We start from the raw sequence: 11,535 nt of genomic DNA, 5'->3' as shown, positions 1-11,535 counted from the left end.
GGGGAACTTGTGCAGAACTGATGATCACCTCCGGTTGCTGCGTCTCTCGGTCGCTGTGTGTGGAGTCTCTCGCGGAAGTCCAGTGCCATGGGCATTTGCTGGAGGTCAAGAGCGCTCTCCTGGCTGACATTTTGATGCCGGGGAGGTGGAGGACACCTCTCCCACGGTCACCATTAAAAACGTACGCTGTCACACAATAGATGGACGTTAATTGCCTTGTTTCATTTACAGCTTTTCACTTATCACCAGCAATAAAGTGATCTGCATGATGGATCGTAACTTTGCAGGGTTTTCCCCCCCGAGGCGCTCCGGAACATTATCAGACCAAGTGCAAAATAAGCTGTGACTGAGTGCATTTAACCGAACCGTGGACATCAGAGCCTGAACCGGTTGCTGTCGGGTCGTCATTCCTCCCACTGGAAATGCTGCTGTGTTGATTCTCACAGGAGATGGCTGCACTCACATTAGCCAGTAGTTTAAGTTTCCACCCATTATCACTAACCCTTTTGTCTTTGGCGGTCTGCTTCTGTCCTGCTGTAACACCCTTTGGAACTGGCCCACAGTTAAAGCATCAGTTTGACATTCAGGGGAATACACAGAGACTTTGGTGAGAAGATGAATACCCCCTCCACCTGCATGCCGAACACAACGCTGAAGCCAGCCAGTTACAGTAGCGTAGCTCAGCACAAAAAAAATGGAAACATGGGGAAGTAGCCCACCTGGCTCTGCCTGATATTGTGCGTGTTCACTAATAAGGCTTAATGGGCATTCACTGCAAAAATGTAAAAAAAACAAAAAAAACAACCCAAAATTCATGGCAACTTACAGAAGCAGATTTTTTTAAATGTATCATTTTGAGATGTAAATGTTATGAGGTGACACTGTTTGCCAGGGTTTGGGGATTTAACAATTAACTTTTATATGCACACATGGAATACTAAACATTATGTTTGTCAAATCAAATTTTAGATGGCCACAAATTTGCCGCATTTAAATAAGACTTTACTAAATATTTCTCATTCACACACTGCCGGCACAGCCGTCGGGGGCAATTTAGGGGTTCAGTGTCTTGCCCAAGGACACTTTGGCATGCAAACTGGGGCAGCTGAGGATTGAAGCACCGACCTTCTGTTTGGTGGACGACTCGCTGTACCTGTGTAACTACTGCAGGAAGTGAATTCCTTTACTAATCAAAATCAAAACACCTTCAGGACATCGATGTTTCCCCTTGAAGAGAGATGGGAGTTGGTTAAGCATGTGGCTACAAACCCCTGCAGAAATGCTCAGCAGACCCCGTTTTCAACTCGCCAGGCCTCCACTCGGGTCAAAACTTACAATTTTGTGTTTTGCCCTTCAGTAATTATTATTAAGTATCAAGTATTGAAAGCAACTTTAAGAATGATACTGAATAAAGGTGGCTAAATCCAATACGTTGCTAAGTTTACGAAGCCAATGGATAGTGTTCGTTCACTTAATTTAAAAATCCTAGCAATTTCACATGTTCGTTTTCATAGTGGACTACCTTTAATTTGACGGTCGAGCTTGATATTTGGCAGAGCGATCTGAGACTAGTATCAGTGTTCCCATCTAACTATTAGCAAGACAAAACCTTTCAAGAATGTCAAAGAATTTCTTGAGACACAGTCTCTCCATGATCTGAGTGTGTGTCCGGCCTATGATGAGGGTGGTAGGAGTGCATCGCTTTGACAGAAATAATGAACCATAACATTCTCACTCAGCAATTTGATTTCTAATGAGACAAAGTGGGGACACCTCTAAGACTCACACGAGAAAGCTCATGTGATACACGCACACGCAGCGACACTGTGTCCTCGGCTGCTACATTGATGGCTTTATCAATAGTTGTTTCGTCTTTTCAGCGAAGAGACGTGTTTGCTTGTCCATCCACAATTATCTCAGGCAGATGGTCGAGCCGCGCTCTGAGCTGCACTTGAGCGGGATGGTAGAAGGCGAAACAAACACTGCAATGCTCTGGATATAAAATATTAAATACACAAGGATGCTCTGTTTCTTTGGTGACGATGTGTGCGATGGGAAATCCGCAGCTTTGGGCACGGAACAAGACAAAGCCTCAGAGGGGAAAGCGGAGAGATGAACAGTCCCAAAGGTGCCAGCCCGGAAAATGAAGTTGCAGAAAGGATTGGATCTGAGAACTGGTTCAGTTCATCTCAGCAAATACCATTTCATTAAGTCCTACCAAGACAACGGGGGAGTCCCAAAAGGCAGCGAGGAGGAGGAGCCAGGAAGTTCAGAAATAAGCACAGATGATGTGAAAGAAAATCTGGAAGTCTCTTTATCGACTGACCATTGGGTTTAATTGATCGGAATCACCCTCAGGTTACAGTATCACAGGAAGTGATTCAAAACGAGATTATGTAACTTCATGGATCTTCTGTTAGACTCCAGCAATGGAGCAGAACTTGTTCTTGAAAATCATTCTCCAGGGACAAAGCCACATTTACTAGTGTACCACCGTTTGTCATTGTTTCAAAAGAAGAGTGTTCAGTATGGAGGCCGGTGCTTCCAATCAGAGGCTTCTGTCAGATCAAAAGTCTGAGACCACTTTCTCTTCCCCTTAAATACATACATGGGACATGAGATGGTTTCTTTGTCAGAGAGAGGGGGAGGATTTTGGGTTCCTACTTTAAACCCAAGAGGGTTCAATGAGAAACTATGAAGCTGTTTTCTCTCCAAGATAGATCATGTGTCTTTTGGTCGACTGAGTTGAATTGAATTTTGGTCGGAGGAAAGAAAGGCTTCGACTGACTGGCACTGTAGCTTGTACATTTCCACTGTAAACTATGCTCATGTGAGAGCAGCGCAGACATCGAATCAAATTGGATTTCGTCAGTCCAGCCCACGGCTGAAGGACGTATCCTGAGATATATTCACTCATGAAAAGTCATGAGGCGTTTGCTGTGGCACAGTCGGGAGTAAATTGATTTGCCAGGGGGGAGAGGAGATGGTGAAGGATGAGAATTGGCACGCCACTCAACAATAGGCCCATTACCTCTCCTGTCTCAGATTTCCATGGACCGTACAGAGTCTGGCAGGTGAGACCTCCCGCTCACCTGAGCCCAACCAACTGTTGTCAAGCCAACAAGAAATATGGCTACTAGAGGTATGTGTGTGGACTGCGGCAACCCCTGGTCATACTTGTACATTGGCAGCGTATAGGCGTCCATGTAATGTGTGTCTGATCGACACAGGGAGTGAAAATGTCTCCTGAACTCAAAACTATGCCTACAGAGGCTGTTGGGTGATTATCTTCCTGATGCTCTGTGAATCTAATGTAATGGTAACATGAGAGGTACAAACTGGAGCCACTGAGACAACTGACCGTAATCAGAGGGTTTGACTGATCTTGACCCAGGAGGTAAAGGCGGACCGGGGGCACACTCTCCCACGGATGCTGTTCCCAGTCCAGGAGCAAAAGAAATCACAGTCACTGCAAAGACAAAGAACTACATAACCCACATCGAATGGCACTATACATCTATCCCTAAAAGTGAAGTAGAAATTGTTTAAAAACCTTTTGGCAATCTGTCATAAGGTCACTGATAAAATCAAAAAAGTGAGAACAGAGGAAAAAGTGACATTTTGATGGCATTCAGACAGCGATTAAAGTGGAAGAGTTGCTGCCCACACAGTCTGTTTGAAAACCTCCGTCCTCTGTGATTTCATGCCATTCCACTTTCCTTTCTGACGACTGCAAGAGGTAAAAAGCATAAAAAATCCAAAGGAGATGCGCTGACTGAGGAAGCTTCACATATGAGACCCACTTTGACCCACTTACCATACTGCGTCAGTACCAATCCACTGGAGAAGAAAGGCATTTCCTGAAGTTATAAAAAAACAAACATCCATCAATATAAGACTATTCTCAGAAGTTGGATGAGTCTAAAATCCCCTTTAATTAAGTATTGATTTCAAAAAGCGTCGTCGCTCCAGTTGATTTCTGTTTATTTGCCTTTGAGAGTACCAGTAGGAAGAAACAACATATTACCATAAATCTACCGAAGCTTACTGCCATCGTAACAGGCAGAAGCGTTAGGCCCCATCCCCTGGATAATTCATCACCGTTCGCTGATATCTCGCTGACTCGCTGACTCGCTGATGCCGGGATTTGATTCTGTGCATATTCCTTTGAGGCACAAATACCGAGGTGCATGTCACCGCAACCGCCAGCCGTACTGTGGGTGAGGGTATCTTCGTTATGTGAAGACACTTTGACAAGCAGTCTCTGAGGCTGTTACCTCGAGGATTATAGGAGGCTGCTGGCTGGGGGTCACTAATGATCACCTCCTTCCCTTGATTTGCCGATGCCCCATTAGGAGCCAATGAAGCCGTTGCAAGCTTTCAATGCATCACGCTCATTTGATTCCTCAATAACTATCCAGCATGCCAGCCCTCAGCTCCTCTCGTCTAATGGAAGCCAATGTCTGGAGAAGCCTGTAAGAGCCTGGCTGAGTTTGAGGGACCACTAGATGGGATGGGAGAGGAGAATTTAATTATACTGACTGTTAAACCCCCTCCTCCTCCTCTCTCCCTCTCAGACATGTCTTGCGTTCGGCCTTCATGTGCCAGCTGGGGAGGACGAGAGCGAACGAGAGCACAGCCTCCAGAGGTTTTCTGACTACCTTTGGATCATGTGACGCCAAGTGTGAAATTGTTGCCATGGCCGACCGGTGCACCTGCGTGGATTCAAGTGTCTGAAATGATGCCAAATATTGGTCTGTCACAAGGCTGAATATAAGCTTTTAAGCCATAAAAAAAAAACCTGTTGCTGATTAGACTTCACCCTTTCACAAAGCTCCATTCCCCTTCATTTCAGTCGTAGTTCACTTCATCCTGCAGATTTCAAGTTACTCAATAACACAGCATGTTCAGATCAAGCGGTGATCCGCGGCCAGCTGTCCCTAAACCACTGGCACGCTGTTGCTTCACGTTGCGTCATCCAGAGGGAGTTTATGTAAACTCCACCTTGATCCCTCTGGATGACGTCAACAGCGCAGACCCCCGGTCAGAATACATGAGCCTCCGAGGAGACATTTAGTGAGAGCAGCGATCTGTGATGTTATAATCAGTTTGCTCCAAAGGCGGTGTTTAAAGTCAGTAAAGCTCACGCGCGGTGGGAGTTTAATGTTGGCACACCAACTGTCACCTGTTGAGAGGAAAACACACCACGCACTCACACACCTGTGTCTCTATATAAATGCAAATATCAAGTGACTTGGTGAGAAGAAAAAGGAAGGTTTAACTGAACATTTCAACACATTTAATTCTAACAAGCATTCAAAAATGGACAAATTATCCTCATCAGTTTTCTTTATATTAATGAACACTTAACCTCTCATGTAAAACATTGCTCATTTCTTCACTGACAATCTCAAATTTAAAACTTACAAAAATTAAAATCCTCATATAAAAACTGCTGTTTGAAATGTTACATGTACAATGTATAGTGAACAGCAGTGATACAGTTTCAGTGCCATCAAACGATGTAAAATCACATTTTTTGCCTAAGTACAAAAGAATATTTTTTAAATGAAGAAATGGTTTTATGTATATAAAAAAGTAAGGCACTGTGCTTTTGTGTATTCTAAATTCACCGCAGAGCTGACATGCCAGTATGACATGGTTTTAAGTCTGGAAGAGGTCGCAGATGGCCAGCTGTGTTTTAGACACAGACAAAGCAGGGTAAAGAGGATCAGTGAATCTGTGCTTATAGGAATGTATTAATGTTAGACTGCCCCCTGGTGTCGCATTAAAGAATGATAAAATGCCCTCGTCAAAGTCGAGGAACACTCCCACCCTCTGCAGCCTGTCCACATCCACAGGAAGAGACACTTTGTTGTGCAGAACTTCGACCTTGCGTCTGTCGCAGGAGAGGCACCAGGAGTGGCTGTTGAAGCCCAGGCGAGAGTTGTCCCTTTGACCCTTCCTCTCTATCTGCGCCTCGCACAGCCCCACCTTCCACCGTCCCTCGTCCACGGACACGTTCGCCTCCCAGTACCAGCGGCCCCTCTCCAGGGAAGAGGAGGCCAGGACCTGTGGGAAGGAGCTGAAGCGTTCCTCGTGCTCGGGGTAGAACTGCTGAGCCTCGCTGTAGGTCACCTTCCTGTTGTTCTCAGACAGCTGCAACTTGGAATGAGCTGTATCTGCATCCAAGAGGGGGCTGGTGCCATCTGTACACAGGAAAGGAAAACAATAAGAATTTTTAGATCAGAAAAATTTGATTTGATTTATTCTAAATTAGATTTACAGTGACACTAATTGAATGTGGGACTTTTGGGGCCTACAGGATGCATTTGGTTCCTTTACTTTAATTTGATGCGATTCAACAGTAAGTGGAAAGTAAACAGGTTACTCACAGAGCAATCTGTAGAGGTCTCTGTCTTTGCCGGACACAGTGAGGGTGACCGCTTCGAGCCGCTTCTCAGTCCACCTCTGCAAACATTTGAGCCGGGCCCGATCCACTTCCTCTGGAGCCTCGAACTGCTCCACACGGCTCCCCATGTTACTAACCCTGGGGGGGAAAGGAGCAGGAGAATTATATGTTCAAAATACATGAACACAAATGAGCAAACAAGCAACACAAATATTCAGCTGTTATTTATTATAGTTGTCATGTTTTAGCAAGATTAAACAAGATTCGATAAATCTCCCGTGAAAAGAGGGCTACACAGAAACCACAGCTAAATCGTTGCTTTCCATGCAACAAGGTAGAAGTTAAATGAAAATCCACTTACATCTGGGATGTTTTGCTGTACTCCTGTCCGGTGAAAAAGAAGAAACAGACATTTCCTTTGGGCTAGTTTTTAAACCAAGTATTTCAGACAGTTTACCAACAACACCCTTTGACAGCCAACTCACCATAATGAAGGCCTGCTCCTGGATGCGTTTGTCTCCCCTGGTGTCAGCCAGCCCCTCCAGGGTGTGGAGGCCCTGCTGGACGGAAAGCAGGGAGCTCCGGAGGTGGCCGAGTTTCTCCTCTAGACCGCCCAGAACCCTGCCCTCCTCCTTCATCACACACCGAAGGGCCGATTGCTCCTCCTGCTCCAGGGCCTCTCTGATGGCTCCATACTGCTGCTGCACCCCTTCTCGAGCCTCACTTAAAACCACCTGGACACAACATACAAATCAGTGTCATGTATCGCTATATTTTTTACAATTTGTCATCGCAGTGGCGATGTGGCAATTATAAATCTGGAATACCTATAAGCAACTGCTATAAGCCCATTCTCACACACTTCCCCACGTTAGAAACACTAATCCAACACAACGTCACTTCTTTGCCACTTCCAGGCACCGTTTTTTCAAAATCCCACAACCTACGGAGCCACTGATCAAACAAGGTCATCAGGTGTAGACACACTCACCAGTCGAGCGTACAGGCGAGTCTGTCTTCGACAAAAATGGGAGGCGAACTTTGTGGAAAGCGTTAGAGAGAGAGTGAGGATGTAAATGTGAGCAACGCGTGGTAAACCACAGGTGTCGTTTCACTCGACACTACGTTCACACTGCACACTGACCACACAGTTCTCAGTCGTGTGAGACGGGTCTCTCGCACAACACTGGAGGAAAATTGTCACCTACAGATGAAACTACGACCGAGGGCCGTTTGAGAGAAATTCTGAGAGAGTCAGAGACATGGGGGGTACGTGACGTTCACAAGGAAACCTTTTTACATGTAAATATAGAGCAGGTCTACATTGAACCACACAACATTGGTTCCAGGGTTTTGAGAGTTTTTCAAATGGATTCTGATGCAATTCCACGTTTTCTCGCTTGCAAGAAATCCTGCAGCCTCACGAGGTTAAAGACGAAGAGAGAGAAACATCACAGAGCTGTAAGTCCCGAGTACAGCCAATGGTAAGATCACGATGTGTGCAGCCCTGTAACCACACAGAGGGGAGTCCTCCAGCGTCTTATCCCACTTAGGTCCTTACAACACCGGACATTTTTTTAGAAAATGAATCTACTCCTGCGTTACTGAGCAGTTAATGAAAACACAATTTGAGTGCAGTGCAGAGTTTGTTCTCTTACTCTGAAGGTCTCTTTCTTCTGTGTAAGCTCAGTCACTCTGTTCTCCACGAACTGTTCGGCATCCTGCAGTTGTTTGATCTCTTGTTTCAGGTTGCCCTTGGGGGAAAATGCGTGCAGAAAAAAACCCCTTTAAATTATCATAACTGCCGTGTGTATCTACCGTATGTACAGCATGGTTCTATGATTCGCCACTCACCCTGAGCTCTCTCTCCGCCTCCCGGATGCCGATGCAGACGTGGTCGCGGTGGGAGCCAATGACGGTACACACCGTGCACACGCACACTGCGCACTGCCGACAGTAGATCCGGTTGATCTCCTGGTGTTCCTGGCACCTCCAGGGAGAAATGTCCTCCACTGGAGGAACCAGGGTGTGATTCTGGAACACGGGGGAGTCCAGGTGGGGGCGCAGGTGCTCTGAACACATGGAAGCTCCGCACACCAGACATGTCTTCACGGCAGACTGATACCCACTCTTAGGGCAATAATGGCAGGGCACATGGCTGGTGTTTTTGTTCTCCGCCGTGGAAAAGATGCCAACGCGACTCGAGGATCCTGAAGCAGCAGGATGTTTGGGGAATACCAGAGGTGGCTGGATGTGCTTTACAGGAGATCCGTGTTTATCTGGCTCTGAGAGGCCAGGAAAAGAATCAGAGTTGGAAGGTGAGATCGGTTTCTTTGGTGATGCATGAATTCCTGTCATCTGTGTGTCTTTTCTGGGGTTGTCAAGAGGAGGAGCATCACATATGTCTACTTCATTTGAGCTGTCAGAGTCATCCACCATGACGACTTCGGGTTCACGCTGGCTCTGATGGCTTGAGACGGCTTGTGGCACATCACTCGCAGGTACCGCCCTGCTGTCAGACCTGTCACGCGAGGAAGGGCCATCACCATGCTCACTCTGTGCAGATTCTGGGTGCACTTGTTTCTGGGACGTCTCAACCCAAGGCCACAGTACAGAGGCTGAAGTGGTGGGTGTCTCAATGTCACGAGACGGCTCACGGGGAGATTCCGCAGTTGATCGCTTCGTGTCAGGTTGCTCTGGCGCCGGGGTGCTGGCCTTTCTCTTCCCCAGGAGTCGGCTGGTGAGCGAGGGCCTCCCCAAGATTGAGTCAAATTTGTTTTGCTCATTATTTCTTAATGTGGCTTAAAAAACAGAACAGAATATTGATTTAGCACATCTACAGCAATACAAGCGGCATATTGGCCAGCAACACTGCATTCAAATGTGTTTGCTTGCCGCATTTTAGCAGTTACAGATTTGTAAAAGCATTTATTTGGAAGTTACTACAAACACTTTGTTGCACTATTGTTGCTGAAACTTGTAAGTCACTCCGTCAACTCCGTTATAACAAAGACTGCCACTTACACTTATAATGACTCGCCTTTGTGGCAGGAGAGGAGACTTATCTAAAAGAAAATGCACGTTAACTGCAAAATATTTTTTTTATATCCTAACCCTACTTTTTTCAATTAATTGTATTCTATTTATTTTATCTAGTTGTATAGTAGGTTATGTATGTAGGTATACAAATATAGTTGGTGTATTTTACCTATCTTTTGTCTGAATGCGTTTGTATGATCTATGTTATTCCTGCTGTGACACAGTAATCTCCCTCAGGAAAGAATAAAGATATCTATCTATCTATCGATTTTTGTCGTAATGCTTCTATAATAAAAAACAAATGTAATACAGATTTGGATGCTGGTTACCATGGCAACGGTCACTTTCAGGTCAGCCTTGTGTACACAGACACTGATCCTGAATGTCAGACTGGTGCACCGCGGTACGATTGATATTGAACTTGAACTGGCTCACGCTTGCAGCCGTCTGCGCAGCTGTGATTTAAAGTCACGTCTGGAATCCCTGAGTCTAAAAAAAAAAGGTCTAAAAAACCCTCATGGTAATTTTTGAAAACTGCATGGGCACAAACATTACTCAAGAACACGCTACAAAATTAGACTTTTACCCTCAGTGACTGTTATCACAAGAAATCAAAGTTCAGCTTCTGTCAGTGTAAATAAACACAGAGGAGTATTGTGTCTAAATAACTCGGGAGCTAATGATATTTTAAACATGTGAGTTCACCTGTTGCATGAAACCAGAGGCAGAAAGAAGCTGGATACAATTACTTAAACACTAATTAAATAATATTCTTTATGCTACTTCATAGTTATACGACTAGGGAAACATTGCAATATTTACTCCAATAAGCTAGATAGTTAATAGCTACTTTATGGTTGACTTGCAAAAACATCATCTTCCAAAGTCTGTTGTCACAGTATAGTAGCGCTGCCTCCAACATATTGTTTTTGAATCAACAATTGATCTGTTGGTCCTACTTCATTCAGTTATTGGTTTTGTTTATAACATATCAGAAAATGTTTGAGTTTAAGTCTTGTCTGACCAACCCTCCAAACTCTAAAGATACTCATACATTATGGTCATGCTAGGAAAAGCAGCAGCACACACTAAATTATCTCCAGCTTTTCAAGTTCTTCATTTTGGTTAAAAAAAAAAGAAGCATTTCAGCAGTTAACATGCCTATATATAAGTGCATCAGCATTAATAATCTGATGATAACAATACGAATATATTAATTATACCAGTCATTCTTCTGCAAATCCAACATTGTGCTGAAACTACTTCTGTGAGTTCACTCGAGTTTGACTTTTTTTTTTTTTTTTTTTTTTACTTATGATGGACTGTTTCATTTTGATCGACGTACTGGTAAAGGATCAAATGAAGTGGACTATTTCCTGTTGTTTCAGTGAAGTAGCCGAAGAACAAGTGGAGCTAACATGATGAGTACATGATACAAACAGGAAGCATTAGCCTGTTAGCTTCACTTAGCTGAGGTCATCTGTCAGTCACTTCACTTGTGTGTGTTGGGACCATTTTAATATTTGATCACTCGGTGACCCGGTGTTGGAACTGTACCCGCGGCGCTGGGAGGCTGAGCCCGTCGGCTCGTGCTGCTGGTCGGCCAAATGGAGCTGCCGTCGAACGGCAGAGTGCGGTACACGGTCCCACACCTCCACTGCGGACAGTGGTACGGCCCGTCCGGGGTGACGCTCCACAGGTCCCCGATGCATCGTCGGCAGAAGCGGTGACTGCACTTGAGGGTGACGGGGTCGCGGGTCAGCTCGCTGCACAGGGGACAGGACGCCGGAGTGTCCAGCGAGGCTCCCATTTTGTTTTGGTCTGATGATGTTTGGTTCCTGTTTCCGCGGTGTGCGGCGGCGGGGGCGGAGCTACACGGTTTTGAATCCCCGCCGCCCCGCCCCCTGCTCAAGTCTTAAAGGTACAGTCCACGTATTTACCAGTCAGCGTCACAACAACAACGGACCTTTGCGTCATCACAATGTGCAGAGCACAAGTAAAAGTCATTCATTCTACAATTTACTTTGAAGCACTCGAGTGCAAGCATCCAAAGGAAAAGTGCCCACAGTGCAGGACAGCCCAAT

At 45.4% G+C, this 11,535-nt stretch overlaps 1 protein-coding gene across 1 annotated transcript; it reads right to left on the bottom strand.

Moving 5' to 3' along the window:
- Nucleotides 1-5,276: 5,276 nt before the first annotated feature.
- Nucleotides 5,277-11,309, bottom strand: si:dkey-29p10.4 (E3 ubiquitin/ISG15 ligase TRIM25). The gene is made up of 7 exons (XM_035642297.2): nt 11,009-11,309; nt 8,267-9,213; nt 8,071-8,166; nt 6,898-7,146; nt 6,774-6,796; nt 6,396-6,550; nt 5,277-6,209 (listed from the first exon to the last, which is right to left on the bottom strand). The coding sequence occupies exons 1-7, from the start codon at nt 11,259-11,261 to the stop codon at nt 5,665-5,667; spliced, it is 2,268 nt and encodes a 755-aa protein (XP_035498190.1). The 5' UTR covers nt 11,262-11,309; the 3' UTR covers nt 5,277-5,664.
- Nucleotides 11,310-11,535: the final 226 nt, after the last annotated feature.

Source organism: Scophthalmus maximus, chromosome 7, assembly GCF_022379125.1.
Source record: "Scophthalmus maximus strain ysfricsl-2021 chromosome 7, ASM2237912v1, whole genome shotgun sequence".
NCBI classification, from domain to species: Eukaryota; Metazoa; Chordata; class Actinopteri; order Pleuronectiformes; family Scophthalmidae; genus Scophthalmus; species Scophthalmus maximus.
The sequence above is the reverse complement of the archived record's forward strand: the minus strand, read 5'-3'. Positions and strand labels throughout refer to the sequence as shown.